Source organism: Magallana gigas, chromosome 8, assembly GCF_963853765.1.
Source record: "Magallana gigas chromosome 8, xbMagGiga1.1, whole genome shotgun sequence".
Taxonomy (NCBI): Eukaryota; Metazoa; Mollusca; class Bivalvia; order Ostreida; family Ostreidae; genus Magallana; species Magallana gigas.
The window spans coordinates 19343436-19359896 of record NC_088860.1 but is presented as its reverse complement, the minus strand read 5'-3'; the positions used below and the strand labels follow the sequence as shown (position 1 = coordinate 19359896).

Here is a 16461-nt window from a genome sequence, read left to right as displayed (position 1 = left end):
CCCGATATCTCTGTAATGCATTGTCCGATTTTCAAACGGATTTCAGTTTCGTATTTAGCATAACAAACTCTACAAACCTAATAAATATTAAAAATTGAAAAGAAAAATTCGAAAATTTAAAAACACTTACGGTTTTGACCGGAGGTGACGGAAACTAAATTCCAGCCTTATGTCCAAATAAAATTGATAAATACTTCAACACAGAAAATTCCAAGTCTGTATCTTCAAGCGTTTTTTAAAAACGCCCTGGACAAAATCACTTTTTTAAAATTTAAAAATTGACGTAACGTTAAAACGGAAGTGACGTTGTAGTTAAAAATTTAATATCTTTGAGGCACGTGAATGCTTCATGATCCCTGAAAGTAGCTTGAGTTCTAAAATCGTATAAATCTCCTGTTACGCAGGACTACCGCCATGTTGGTTCGAGACTTCTACTTTAACGCTTTTGGCTACTCATTCTATAAGCAATAATTCATGCTAAACGCTGTACTGGAATTTTTTCACCCGAATATGTTTTACTGTTTGCAAAAATTTGTAAACACAATTTGGAAAAATATGGCATTCATCGCTGTTGTAAGGTACTACTTAAGACTGACTAAACAGGCTGATATTCAGACACATTTATCTGTGCTCCCATGACAATTTAGGGGCGTGTTCCTGTGTCTGTTATTTCAATGCGCAAGCGAAAACCTTTCACTATTGTATATCGTGCGGTGACCGCATCAAAATCAGAACTGGGATTGTTTATTTCATTTTGTTGTGGAAACTGATAAAAATGACATCACATTATTATTTTTGTTGGATATATTGCAAGAATCAACAATATGATGCTAAATGTATACACTCTGTATGAGATACACAATTACCGGTATATGGTCGGCTGTGCACCCGAAGAAGGACTGCACTGTCTGTGCAAAATAATTTAGATAACTTTGTTAAATTGCACTCTTGTATTTTCTTATATAAAGTGTAGTTTCTTGAGGATCATAAAATATATTTTCACATTGTTAATTTGAAATTATTTTAATAATAATTCTCTAAAATCTATTGTGCAGGAATTGCAGTAAAATATTATAATATTGCAAAAACTATATTGCTCAAAAAATGCTGTTTAAATGAAATCATGTATTTGGGAAAACTACCCCATTTATATTCTATGACATTTATACACAGGAATCGGAATTAAAACCACTGTTTTACAGCGTCCATAACATATATCATACATATTATCTAATAAAGCAACTGCAATGATAAATTGGTAGATTGTTTTTCCATCTCCGAATCCAGTTCGAACTAGTTTTATTGCTTACGATTCAAACAGATTTTAGTTGCAAAATCGTTTATCTTTGCTCAAATATATCGATCAATACAAGTGCCGGGTCAATGATTGTTTGAGCATATAGGCTGATTTTTTCATTGAGAAATAATAATACTTATACAATATACAAGAAACTTAATATGGCCATCCAAAAGTTGAACATTTTCCATTCTATCAAACTGTCAAAATAATATAGTAAGGATATGATACATGTTTGTAAAATTGTACTTCAAATACAGTGAAGTTTGATAAAGTATCCTCCTATCATTAGGCAACACTTCTTTGTTTCAAGCCTAATAACAACGTGCATTTTCACAGAGATAGAACTACAGCCTCATGGTAACTGTAAAATGTGGAGAACCTACCTGTGTGTGCTTCTATTGGATTTGAGATATAAACATGGTCTAATGTCGTTCCCCCCTCTGTAGTAAAAAAATTTACTATCTGTTTAAACCCGTACTTAGTCAGAAAAGTTTGTATAGGTCCATTTGACTTTGCATCTTCGTTCACATCTCCCAGTAAAATGCACGTCTCGCCTTGCAATCTTACAGTATCTAAGAGAGATTTCAAAGATTGTAAGAAAACGGTTACGTTCAGTGTTGGTGGTCGATAAACATTTACTAGCACTATGTTTTTTTTCAACAACTTGACAACAATGGCTTCAATGTTTTCGACAGAATGATGAATAATCTGTTTTTTGTCATCGTTTTCTTTGAGATACAAAGCGACCCCGCCACCTTTTGAATTGTGTAACGACATGTGTTCTCCGCTGTTGCGATACGCCTTCATTCTTGTAAGATGGTAAAACTGAAAGCCACTTAGGCGTAGATGCGTAGTATCTTGGTCAGACCGTAACCATGTTTCTGTTAGACAAACTACGTCTGCATTTTTAAATCGCTTGTCAACTTTCATGTGGCAAAAGTGTTTGTTCAAACTTTGAATGTTATGAAGAACTACTATAGTGCTGTTAGAGTGGGATTCAAATGGTTCGTCAAAATCAAGCTTTTGCATGTCTTTCATAGCGGATTTAACATCTGGGTCAGCATACAATTTTTTTAACAACTTTTCTTTGTCATTCGTTTCGATGAATAATCCTTCTTTTGAAGTAACTCTCGTTAATGCCACATAAGCTTGACCGGGAGCAAATGTCTTGTCAAGGTTTACAACAACTTTGTCTACAGTCATCCCTTGAACCTTGTGAGCTGTACAGGCCCATGATAGTTTTAATGGAAACTGGTGTCTTACTATGGCGTTTGATTTTCTCACAACTATTTCTTCTTGAATTCTTTCAATCAAAACCATGTTTCCTTTCTTTGTTCGCTTTCCAGTTTTTCTACCAACGTTATGACTATCAAATACAACAGCTATAGCTTTAACATTTGCTTTTTCTGCATCTGCATGTTCAAAGTGGGAAATGTATCCCATAACTCCATTGACTAAGCCATCTTTGACATCGCAATTTCTTGTCAACATGACACGAGCATCAGCAGCAAAGAGTAACGAGCTTGATAAACTGTCATTTTTGGTTTGGCATGGTTTCTCTCTGAGGCAGAGTTTTCCTGAAGTTTTATCTTTTTGATAATCTTTTGCATCAATCTCTTTAAAGTCTTTGCACTTCTTTCTCAACATATTCAAATTGTATGTGTTCACTTCATCATTAGTTGAATATACATGAAGAACATCTTCAGGACCTTCTCTGATGCAATCGTTCATTATGATCATTGTTTCGCTTGCTAAAGGTTCTTGTGAAGTTCTTGTACGGAGCAAATTTAAAGCTCTTGCAAATGGGACATCATTGCGTTGACGCATTATCTCAGTCAATTCGACTTCATGGAATAATTCTTGCCAATGGTCAACTGGATATGATGCATTTTCTATATACAGTCTCTCGTCTTTTCTTTGTTTCACAGGTGGAAGTTGGAAAAAGTCACCAACGGCAAGTACACTTACGCCTCCAAATGGGTCCTTGCATTGTTTGATTTGCACCAGTCTCTCGTGAATGTAGTATAAAAGTCGTTTGTACACCATTGATACTTCATCTATTACAAGAATCTGCAAGTCTGAGAGTTTTACTCTAATTTCACTTAAAGTCTGTTCTTTCAATGGTTCGTATGGCAGTGGCATGAACTTTGTCAGAGAGAAAACACTGTGAATTGTACTGCCACCAATGTTGAAAGCAGCTGTGCCGGTAAAAGCAGTCAGCAACACTGATAACGCTTCTGGTGACGACAAGCTCCTAGAGAAAAGGCGTGTTGCTTCAAAATTAATAGCTTTGACAATCTGACTTTTTCCTGTTCCTGCACCTCCTGTTAAGAATATATGGAATGGCGCTGGGTTTTCATTTACTATTTTTCTGATACACCAGCCTCTCACGTAGTAGAACACTTTCTGCTGGATTTCATTCAAGTTTTGCACCATATTTAACATTTCCTCATTAGAGACGCTTGTTTGTTGAACTTGATACAACACATCAGATTTGTTCGAGACATTTGGAATATCTGGTATATCTCCTTCAATATGATCGAAATTCTGCTGTGTAGATTTCATCATGACACATTCATCTCTATTCTGTTCTGTCTCGGGACATAGATTTGCCCATGCATCTTCAGGTTCTCCGATGTTTTCATACAAATCTTGGGCTTCATCAATAACATTCTCATTCTCAGCAAAGCGAACATGGTTTGATTCAACAATAACTTTCACTGGTTTTACAGATCTGGTGCCAGGCAATTTTACACATCCCTTGTCATAAAAAGTTGCGTACGTATCAAAATCTTTCGGTTTTAGCTGTGATTCATTCCTATATGGTAGGAAAAGCTGTAGTCGAGATTGATAGAATTTCTCTGGTGTTTTCTCTGCGCTAAATCTGGGATATCTCACAACTGCCTCTTTTGTTCTTGTTCTTTTCTGAACAAAACCTTTAGAATTTTGAAGTTCAAAGACATTTTTGTTAACTCCTTTTGGCACTTGTGATTTGGCAAGGACGCGATAATCAGAGCAGAACTCGGCTAAACACATGTTATTAAAAGCCTTATTGTCTGGTCGGTTCTCATACCTTTCAACAATGTTTGTCATGAAAATTTCGTCGTCTTCATCTTCTTCTAAATCATCTTTAGCAACCTGGCGTTTGGGCTTCATTTGAGAAAGCGGTTTTGTCATACGAGTAGGATTTTCTCCAACTGGTATAAAGATTACTTTTCTTGAAGCTTCTTTCATTCTCAAATTACAAACTCTGTAGACAGCTTCTTGCGCAGTAACTTCTCTGTGTGTCAAGTATGCAGATCCAATTTTTTTTAATGTTTGTTTGGCATCCAGATTTCCTTCTTGGGCTTCAAGTTTTGTTTGTTTCAATAGCATTCCCATTTCCCGTTCAGATTTGGAGATGTATGAGACTATGTATACGATGCAACTGAAGGGATCCAAAACATATTGTATATCCATGTTTGCATCCCAACATTTTAAAAGACATGGGTTGTACTGATTTGTCCACAATTCATCTGGTTGCCTTTTGAGAACAACTGTTAATTTTTTGGACAAAACATTTAATGCATTTTCGTATACTTCTTGATTCAGACAAAGATCATTGAAGATATCCTCCGTTGTTTCAAATTCATGAGAATCACTTTGAATTTTATCCCAAACACTCAATAAAATTTCCTTTGCTTGAGACCTTGTAAGATGTGAATTAGTAACATTTTGCACCTCTTGATTTCCTGCTGTTTCATCATTTTCATCGTCATCAAGCATTTCTGTAATAAATGTGCGTTCTGATGGAGGCCTCGGAAAGTTGAATCTACATTCTGTTCCATTCTTTCTGCACGACTTTGAGTGCTTCTTACTGTGTTGTTGAACATCAAGTACAATTCTTCTCAGTTCCGAATCTTCATTTTCAGTTGGTACTGCACATGTCACGTATTTGTCGATAAATTCAGCCACAGCTTGCTTCCCATCAACACCTATCTTTGGAGCATTTTCCACCCAAAACAAACAATGCATGTGTGGTGATCCTCTTTGTTGAAATTCAACCCTTTGAAAGAAATCTGCTATTTTTCCGATAGGTTCTGACGGTGAATGGATAACTTCTCGTTGAAAGATACGAAACCTGTGTTCGAACATTCTGGCAACAGTAACAGGATTGCTACGCAAAATCTCATTTTTTTCTGTCCAGTCTAACATATCCGGATTTCTTTCATCATTGCGCTGTTTGAGCAAAGAACTGATAGCATCGTTCCATCTATATTCTGCTGAAGAGAACGAACAAAACCACGTTGGAATTCCAAGCTGTCTTAGCATAGCAAAAAGATCTTTTTGAATTGCTGACCAGTAGGCAGGGGTACCTCTTATCGGTTGCATAAATCTAATTGCTTCATCGCTCCTCAACAATTTTGATAGAATTTCTGGATTTTTTAGCATGTCTGAATTTATGACTTTTCCTTTTTCAGTTTTGGTAATCGATTTCCGAATGGAAATCTGAGTTTTTTCAATCACTTGATTTAATTCAGACATATACTGGCTGAAGAAAATGTAATTTGTATCTTTTGCAAATCTATTATCTGCATTCATCAGTCTGTTATTGAAGTATCGAGCAAGTGTCAATCGTTTATCTCTTTGCTCATCAAATGAGAATTTCCCTGAAGGAAAATGCATCGGAAATGTTTTTGCTTCGTTTCCTTGTTCTTGGAGCATCCGTACCGGATTGTTTCCTTCTGCAGGGGCAATATTGAAGACATCATCAAAAAAATGGTCTAACACTTCCTGTGCAATATCTACAGGTTGGAGACAGCTGTCAATTGCTATTTGTAACTGTTCGTCATCTTCCTTTGATGTTTCAACTTCAATTTGTTCAGCATTTTCATTTGATGTTTCAACTTCATCTTGTTCAGTATCTTCTTCTGTTTCCAAACTCTCAATGTCTCTATTTATAGAGATTCCGGCATACCATCTGTTGTTTTGCTTCAAGTAATCAAGTGCAGTGACAACATGAGTTGGGTTTATGAATTGATATTCATAGAAACTTTTGTAGCTCAGTTTTCTCTTTAATTTAACTCGGAGCAAACGGTTTTCATCCTTGTTTAAAGGTAACAATGTTGTTTTCTTCAAATCAGATGGCACACAAACAACAGGACCATGAATATTCTTCTGTCCACCCTTTGGAAGAGCCATGACTTTCATGAAAGGTATATGTAAGGAAATCAAATGCTGTTCCAAACTGTTTAAGCGCGAAAGTTCTTCAGGGACAGGCTCGAGAAACATGTCATTAGCTGCAGCTTCGGGTGGAATTTCACCAATAATTATTTTTCGGTGGCATGTATAGCAAATCCACAATGATGACTTTGCACAATTTTCTGTGCAGGATTCTTTACAATGATGCAAAAACGTATCTTTAATACAAGCATTTGCCACTTTTGTCGATTTTTCACTTTTGGCATAAACTTCTTTATTGCATATCTGGACTTGAGTTTGAAACAACAACCGATGGCAACAACAACAGGCAAAATCTGGACCCCGAGTAGCATTTCTTTTGAATAGATTTATAACTTCCTTAAAGTTTTCGAGTTTGATTTTCTTATTCAACCTTGTTTTCTTTGACCTTTCTTTTTTCTTTTTCTGAATACGTGGGCTAGAATGGTAGTAATGCTTGCTGTTTTCCTGAGACTTCAATCTGAAAGTTTCATCTGTTTTGTATTTCAATGAACTTGTACGAAGGAGCTTTTCTCTGAATTTTACATCACTTGTATATTTCTGTACGCTAGCCCTTTTAACCTTTTCTTTGTGAACATCATCCAAGCGATATTTAGTGATACTTCGTTCTTTCACATTTTCTCTGTGTTTCTCATTTAACTTGTACTTTTTTGAGCTTCTCATTTTCGTGTCATGTCTGTATGTGTCATCAGTTTTGTACTTCAGTTTGCTTGCATTCTTACAGGTTGATCGATGAACACTGTCTGTCTTATACTTCAAAACTCCCTTTTGCTTAATATTCTCTCTGTGTTCTGCATCAGTTTGATAGCGAAATTTTGCTTTTTCTAGCACTTGTTCTCTGTGATCATTGTATTGAGCTCGACTTCTCTTCATCATTTTGCACTGATAAGCTGGATTATTTTGGTATCTCTTTTTATTGCTTTCTTTCAGTGAAATTCTGTATTCATCATCTTCTTTATACTTCATTGAGGCTTTTAGAAGCTTTTCATTTCTGAAGTCCGAATTTCCTTTGTATTTTTTTCGATACATTTCTCTTTTGTATTGATTTTTCTTCTTTCCTTTATCAATATGTGCTCTTCGTTTAGAATGTACATCTGTTTCTTTACACTTCCAGTCTATTTTCCTATTGTTTTCATGTAGAGCAGATGATTCACCGACATCAAGGACAACGTCATAATGATTCTCATTTTTGTGGTTTAAATACAACCCATCGTGTTTTGTTTGGAGAGATACATAGATGTCTTTTCCAGAGAATTTGAGCCAATTGCCGTTTGAAAATGTGAAAATATTAACAGATAACATATCTGATAACGCAAGAATTTCTAATTCTGTGGCCCAGTTTCCTTCTTTCTCCATCACAGACACATGACTTTGCATTGATGATTCATTCGGTCTCAAAAATGACTGAAACTTATCGCCATATTTCAGAACATGACTGCATATCGCACTTCGAATAGCATGATGATGATTTTCTGAACATGTTAGACAATATGAAATAGCTCTGAAAAAGCAATTTCCATCTGCAGTGATATCTTTGCATAACGTAGGTATTCCACAATCTTGAGTTGGCCTTTCAGATGTACAAGCGTTTTCCATTACTTGAGAAAACGGTATTCCTAACTTAGTGCACGACTCTTGTTTTGAAGCTTCTGACAGAGGAACAAATTCAAACCTATTTTCTTCTCTATGAAGAAATACAATTTCATCATCATCATCATCATCATCATCATCATCATCATCATTTCCATTAGATAAATCCTCACAATGAATCGTTTCATTTTGTTCTGTAGGGGCATTGGATATTTTGTTTTCATTTTCCACTAATTTTGCACAACATTTTGCTCCTGTTATATTACATTCAACAGCCCTTGAATACCCCATAGAAATTGCAAGTTTCTGAATATGTTTTTCTAATCCCTTAACATCTTCAAACAAAAGTCTTGTACTTTTTCCACTACTACTGAATAAGCCTTGAGGTGATCTTGAATGAGAATCAAATGTAAAGTACAATCCATCTGTTTTACCAATAAGAAATGTATTTCCTCCAAAGCACACGAAACACCCACTTGACTTCAACAAAGCAATTTGTAATGCCTCATACAGAGGGTAAGCATTGAACTCTGCATAGCATGGTTCATCACCATTCAAGCTAATAATACTTGCTAATGTTGAATTTGAAGTAAATTCAAATGCTCTGTTGAAACACTCAAAGAACTGTGGTAACTCATCTACTAGTAAGTATCTATTATGCATTGAAGAACTTCTCTGTAGATATGTGTACATTTCATCACCTGTAGCTAAGATCTTGTTCATGTCTTGTGTAGTCCAATGCCTGCTGCTTTTAAATTGTTCAAAAGCTAGTCCAGCTAAACAGTTTGCAACGCACTGAGTACCAGCATTGTCACCAAACATAGGATGAGCCTGATGGAAGGACCCCTGAACAGATTTTTGAAAAACTGTGTTGTTTACATTACTGTCATTCTCTTGCATAAATGTACCATTTTGAACAAACAATCTAGGATGAATATCAATTTTCTCAAATGAAGATTCAGGTTCATGTTTTTTGATGTTCTCATTCATATAACCATTGTCAATGTCTGATACAATTTGAATACCATGTTTCTGGTTGCTTTTTAGCATATTACTATTCTGAATCTCATTCTTTGATAAAACTTCATGTCCACAGTTCATATCAATTTTTTCCATGTCAATATCCATTGTTTGATCATAACACATAGAGTTTTCAGTGACCAAGTCAGTACTGTTTTTACGTTTAGAAGCCATTTTCAAAACTGTCTTTGTTCTCTCATTGTTTTCCGTGACCAAGTCAGTACTTTTTGTACGTTCAGAAGCTGTTTTGAATACTGTCTTTATTTCCTCATCTTTTGATATACTGCTGGACCCTCTTAGCACGGAGGAGTCCAGCTGCGCCTGACCTGCTGGGCTAGGCTCAAAGCCTTCATCATGCCCAGGTACCCTCACAGGAGTACAAACCCACGCTGGGGAGTCAGGGGACGGTGCCTTTGTCACGTTTTTGACAAACAGACGGCTTCTCCGAGGAGATGGTAACCTCGGAGCAGGTGGATGCATTTTCACACAAGGTGAGGCCTGCATCCTGGCCAGGGGTTTTTTCTCATTAGATGGAAACCCCATCCAACCAAACCCTGGAATATTACCAGGGGGGGCTGAGATAGCCCCATCTAATGACCCGCAAGAGTCAATAGACTCTGAAGTCTCATCTGGTGGTGCGACGTCAGAAGAATTGGCCTGCTGTTCTCTTTTCAATCTTTTCCTCGTCTTATCTTGCTGACGACTACGCCTATTATCTAACTTTGCTCTCTTTGGCATCTAAAATATAAAAAAAATCTGCATTGTAAATATTTTTTAATTAAAAAAATTCACATCTTTTGTTTAAATAAAACAGTTAATGAAATGAGTGTTTAAAATAAAATGAAAATTGAATGGTGTTGAATAAAAAACTACAAATAACTAGAAATCATTTAAAATGAAATTCAAAAGACCTCTTTAGGCTTATGTTGTGAATACATTTGAAAATTTCTTTATTCTAACTAGCATTTCTTGGTGAAATTTGTCAACTTAAATGTTCATTATCATTACTAATCCGAAAGTCAGTGATAGTCCATATTGTCCTTTAACAAATAATTCATTAACAAATAATTCATATCATGTCTCTTATATGTGCAATAACTCTACATGTATTTACTTTTATAATGAAATTAGGCTAAAAAATTTATTAAAGCAGCCAAAGGAGAGGTGCTACACAAATCAGGTGCCTGTGCATTGATAATTATATTATTATTACATCACAAAGAGTATATTTCATGTCTTTCATTCATATTAAGGAAACAAATTCTGTTTCATTTGTGTCTACCTACACTGATTTAGCATCACTTGAGTGAAATTTATGTTATAGATTTGCATTTCTGTCATTTAAACAAAACTGATGATTTTTAATGCAATATAATCTGTCCATAACCTAATGCTGGATGATACTAAGGCAGTTATACAGGGAGGAAATGGGAAATTATTTTAGAAATACACTGTATAATGCAATCCAAATTTCCTGCAAAGCTAATGTACACTTTTTATGCTTTTCAAGAGAGCTTAATGAAAACTTAACTGGTGGTTTCAGAGGATTGTGTTCACAAACAAATCATGGTGCAAGTTTGAAAGTTCATTCATGGTAAAAATACAAACATGAGGCCTATAGGCCACATCGCTTTTAATTTAAAAAAGTAGTACTAGTACCAAGGTTCTATCATGCAAATCCCTCTATTGTTTCCACAAATAAAGAGATTCTAAAGAGTTACAACATAATGATGCTAACAGCAGTAAAACAATCGGTGCTATTTTTGATTCATTAAGTAATTCCACATTTTTTCCCACGATCATCAACTGTCTTTGTCCCTGCACCATTTGCATTCTCTGTTCATCTGTATTTCAAACACTCTGGTAATAAATATTTTTGAAAAGTCGGTTCAAAACACCTTCGACCAATAAAAAAGTAGAGTCCGAGTTATTTCACTCTGACAATTTCAAATCTCCATAGCTAATATTTGGAATTTGTATCTACATTTTAAAAATACTTACACATTGCTTTGAGTAATAGTATGGTATTTAAAATTTCAAAAGCCCCTTACAACAAGTTTTATGACTTGTTTAGTAGCCCAACCTTATGTTTCAGTTCCCAGACTAGCTACGGCTAGAGTTGAACCCTGCCAAGAAGAACTAAATTCATATAAACGCTAACCTACATCAAACTTTGAACCCTTGTGTGGCCCCAAAATTGGCTTGGACCACAGCCCCAAAACTGAAAATCATTAAATGTTAAGATGGTTGCTTATTAGTGATACCATATATCACAACATTTGAGTTTTTGAGAATAATCATATTAATTTGCTATGAAAAAATAGCAACTACCACCCGAAACTTCCACGCAGTACAACTGCATTAGAGCTGGCTGTGTCGCTTTGCCGGCATCAAACACATGAATAAGGACTGTTTAGTTTTCATTCACAAAGATTTATATAATGCATGCATGCATGCAAGCATATATACATGCGTTACTAACAAATGTTGCTTGTATTTTGATTTAATGAACACTGTTGGTCACTGATTCTCTACATATTTGGATTGTTTCGATTGATTTACTTTCTTACTTTCTATCTTTCTTCTCTCATTCAAGTCAAGTGCTGTAAATTTTTAACTCTGCCTACTACGGTCCGATTGGACAAGGGTCAGTCAACATTTTTTAATCAGCGAAGATGCTACAGCAAACAATTACGTAGTTCACTAACCTGTATATAGGGTTCAGGGGTAAACCCAGAGATGTTGATAGTGCATTCTAATAAGCTGCAACTATAATTAACGACATATTATTCAGCGTGCTTTGAAAAGAATACTTTTTTTTTTTAATCTGGCTCCACCGTCACCTAAATCTTAAAACCACTCAACTCATTCCCCAAATCAAATCCTTTTTTTTTAAATTATAAATTTGAGATCAATACTCAGACTTGAGACTGAGTATTATATCGACTCCAGAAAAGTTGGTGATGACGGGGCCTGATGAGGTCCTATCTCGCTTAGCCAGCTAAGCAAGCTATCTTTCTCTCTCTCCATATATTTAAATAAAGTCATTCCAAACTAAAGAATAATTTCAAATATTAGTATATATAAGGGTATCAATTGTTTTTCCATTTGCAGTACACTATTTTTAATGCAGTTGCACGTTTCAACCTCTCTCTCTCTCTCTCTCTTTAATTTTAGGAGTCTGCGTATGTTTAAGCTAAACTTTTATATAGTCATTTCAATGATGCATATTATTAATACTTAATATATATTATAATAAATAAGCCAAACAATTGTTTTCCGACCTGCAGTGTACTATTTCTAGTGCAATTGCACTGGTTCTATCGCATGCATTGTTGTGGCTGCAGCATGCTTTTGATGCCCGCGAAGTTACCGGCTGAATGAGTCTAGCAAACATAGGCTGTCACAAAGTGGGAAAATCGATGGTATTTTGAAAGGAGCTCTAATTAAAGATTTTTCTCTTATGAAATAATTTCCATCCCCATTATGGCCCCACCTTACCCTAGGAGATCATGATTTGAACTAACTCTAATCTGCACTACTGAGAATGCTTCCACACAAGTTACAGCTTCTCTGACTAATTAGTTTTGAAGCAGATATTTTAAATGTTCTCTATATATTCCTGTGTAAAAATTCACCCCCTCCCTTGTGACCCTTCGCTATCCCTGGGGATCATAATTTTGGAATTTTGAATCCTCAAGGCGCGTAATTCTGTCATAAATTACTTAATTTATCGAAAATAGAAAATGACCTAAATATTATTATGAAGATAAACCTGTTTACCAAATTTCATTTCAGTAAGTGCAACCTCTGCAAAGAAAATGAACAGTAACAACTGCAAATAATTGGAATTTCTCTAAGTCTATGAGGTATATTTCTGTTGAAAAGGGCTCGATCATACCAAAAATCAAACTTGACCTTGATATTAAATTATGATAATTCAGAATACCAAATTGAATTTCAATATGTGTAACCTCTGTGTAGGAAATGAACGAAAACTGCAAATAATTGGAATTTTCCTTTGTCCCAAGACCCATAACTCTCAAAATTTGCTCGATCATACCCATTATCAAAGTTAACCTAGATAGTATTATGAAAAATCTGTATACAAAAGTTCATTACAGCATGCAACCTCTGCAAAGAAAATGCAGTGAAACAGCATATAATTGGAAATTTTTTTATGTCCAAGCATCATAACTCTGTCAAAAATGACTTGATTACGTACAAATTTGACCTAGATCTTATTATAATAAATCTGTATACCAAATATCATTTGAATACGTGCAACCTCTGCAAGTAAAATGAACGGAAACTGTTAGTAAACCTACTTACAGACCAACCGACAAAGAGACAGACAGAGAGCAGCAGAGCAATATGCCCTGCCTTCGAAAAAGGGGGGACATAAAAATGATTAAACTCAACAGCTAATATATTTTTATAAGTCAAAATCCATGTAATATGAACACCTCTGAAATTCTGAAAGATGTACAATTGATCTGCAAAACAATATCTTCCCATCTTTTAAACGGTAGGAGGACTTAACCATAGAATAGGGGTAGCAATATCATACAAAAAATAATAACTAGTTCAACAGCTAATACTTTTATCATAATTTATCATAAATCAAAATCCAAGTAATGTGCACATCTCTGATTTATGTATTTTTCATTTACAAAACAACTTTCAATCTTGAAAAATGCAGGAGGAGTTATCCATTAGTAGTAGTACCCTTTTGGCAGCCACCCGCCCCCATTTTCGCAAGGCAAGGGTTTTTGGTCCACTCTGTTCATCATAAACCCTTGGCATTTTTCATTACAAAAACTCTGTGACAAGCTGTATTTTATGATTGGCTGTAGCTGCGAGTAGCTGATCCAATCGCAGCAGTGAAAACAGGCGCTTGTAATTAAACTTTAAAGAAACACACCTGTGATCTTGGGTTAAAATATTCAGTGCTTTTAACAAGTTGAGACACAAGTGTTCGAGCTAACTGCCTCCCCAACGGTGGCGGCCACTTACAAGATCGCTTTAAAAACAATATACATGTATTTTACTGGTATTGGAAAGAGATAAACAAACTTGTCAAGGCTTGTGCGATAGCATGCGAAGCCAGTAAACATGGGGATTGTACATGTAAAAGTTGCCAATCCAGTTAGTATATACCTCTCTGCTAATGGTTATCTCTTTTAAAGGTTCAATGAACTGTATTTTATTTAATTTTGTCTGGAATATTGTTGATGACAATACCTAATTATTTCAAGGAATGAAAGCTTTCATATATCAGCATCATTTATAGCCCCAGTACAGGTCCATACAAACACTATATACAAAACATTTTTGGCTTTTTCTAAGTTAAATATCTGAATTCCTATTTAATGGCATCGTTAATTATGTTCCGATACTCACTAAACAACGTTTTCAAGTTGTATATATGCTGTAACTTGTATATAACCCTTTGTTTCATTTGATTAAAATATATATATATATATATATATATATTAAGTTGTTCGCTTGATCATGATGGCGCCACCGCATCAACTTTTCGGGACAAAATCTGGCAAAGGTTTATAGGAAGCAGACTGGAATGAAAACCTCTGGCTAGCAAAGATGCCCGCCCACTCGACCTCGATTTTCAATATTGAAAAAAAAATTCATTAATGTTAATTTAGTCTTCTATAAATATGATATATGCATTTATTCCCTTTCAAGGCCACATAAAATTAATATTTAATTAGATTCTTATCCTGATTTGCAAAAAATATGGGGCAGATTTATCACTTTTTTATTTTTCATAAACACCTTTTTCACCATTCATGTTCAGTAACAACTGCTCTATTCTTTTAAATTGTTAATGCTAAAGCGAGTACACAAACCCAATTCTAATCTTTTAATTCCATTTCATTTCGACTTGACTGTAAATGCATGAAGAAATTTGTATCCATATGCATGATATGATAACAAACATGGCTGGAATCAAACGTTAATCCACGTTTAGGCAGCCATTAAAATGTTTTCAATTTTTCAGTATACCAAGCCCAATCCCCCCCCCCCCCCCCTCCAAATTTATTTTCATAATAAAATGCATCGGGGCAGGCCATTTTCAGAGGGGCAAGTGGGAATGAGAATTTAAAAATTCATTTTATGTGGTGTAATTAACCACTTTATCTTCTAACTTGACCAAGGAAAGTGTATAAATGATAACAATGAAAGATTAACAAAATGACTCCAAGACAGCACAAATTTATACTATTCACACAAATATTTTTCTCTCTCTCTATTATATTATTGTAAATTAAGAGGAAAATAATGACCTTCAAGTGGGAAATCTCACTTATTTATCAAAAGTGTGAATCTATTGTAACAATTATCATTTATCATTCCATTTCGAAACAGATGATACTAAAATGCAGAATGCAAAACTCGGTTGAACCTGGTAAAATAATAATATACACTTCTATTCTTGTAAATGAAGACATTTTGTCATTTAAGGTCAGACGACACGTTCTTCAATTTTAGATAACTTTTTCCAGGAATTTGTTAATGGTTTACTACTACTTTGACAAGCTTTCTTGCAAAAAATTTGGGTACCTTACCAGTCATTTCTGCAAAATACTAGAGTATGCAATTTCCTATATAATCTTCTTGAAAATACACTTGAGTTGTTGATATAAAAATAAATACATCAACAGCACAGCAAAATTCACTAAATTAGAACTATATCTCCGCCGGGGCAGGGCTTTGAACTCACGACCTCTAGAACCTATACGCTTCTGACAATGATTAGCCACGGTTCTAACCACTCGACCATGTACACACATAACCAAATTCAAGTAAATTTTGATCATTTTTAAAGTAATTATAAAATTAATATTTTTTATTGGAACCTTTATTACGAGGATATACAAAAAAGATTCTCGTGGAACGTGACGTCTGACCTTAATTTCAAATACCTGCACTAGAGTTACTGTCTACATCTTTTGTATTTCAAAATAATGTAGCTAGATGATATATGTATATCTAGTATATTGGACTTCCCAATACAGGTAATTTTCGTAAAATAAATTAAAAAGACAAAAACCTACTTTTATTTTCATTAAACCAGCTCAAAATAGAAAAAATGACAGAAAGATGGTGAACACCCTTCTACACATTAGTGGGGTCTAGCATCAAAATATATATTTCCAATAAAGCAATATTGAATAACTACATAAGAGTTAATACATTTTGCAGGAGCTTATCAAGAGTACCGTATATATATATATACATGTAAAATTCAAAATTTGACAAATGTTGAATGAATAAAATAAAATGAGCCAATGTTTTTAAAATACATA

At 34.8% G+C, this 16461-nt stretch overlaps 1 protein-coding gene across 1 annotated transcript; it reads right to left on the bottom strand.

The window, feature by feature from the left end:
• Positions 1–1722: 1722 nt before the first annotated feature.
• On the bottom strand, positions 1723–13936 carry LOC136270675 (uncharacterized). The gene is made up of 3 exons (XM_066069037.1): positions 13859–13936; positions 1940–9868; positions 1723–1740 (listed from the first exon to the last, which is right to left on the bottom strand). The coding sequence occupies exons 1-3, from the start codon at positions 13934–13936 to the stop codon at positions 1723–1725; spliced, it is 8025 nt and encodes a 2674-aa protein (XP_065925109.1).
• Between the last annotated feature and the right edge of the window lie 2525 nt (positions 13937–16461).

What these genes read in the sequence shown, in the direction of transcription:
- LOC136270675 (XM_066069037.1), bottom strand. Translation starts at nt 13,936, where the DNA reads ATGCCAAGGGTTTATGATGAACAGAGTGGACCAAAAACCCTTGCCTTG. An exon ending in GGCGGGTGGCTGCCAAAAGG is followed by an intron (nt 9,869 to 13,858) that starts GTACTACTACTA and finishes TTTATATTTTAG; the next exon opens with ATGCCAAAGAGAGCAAAGTT.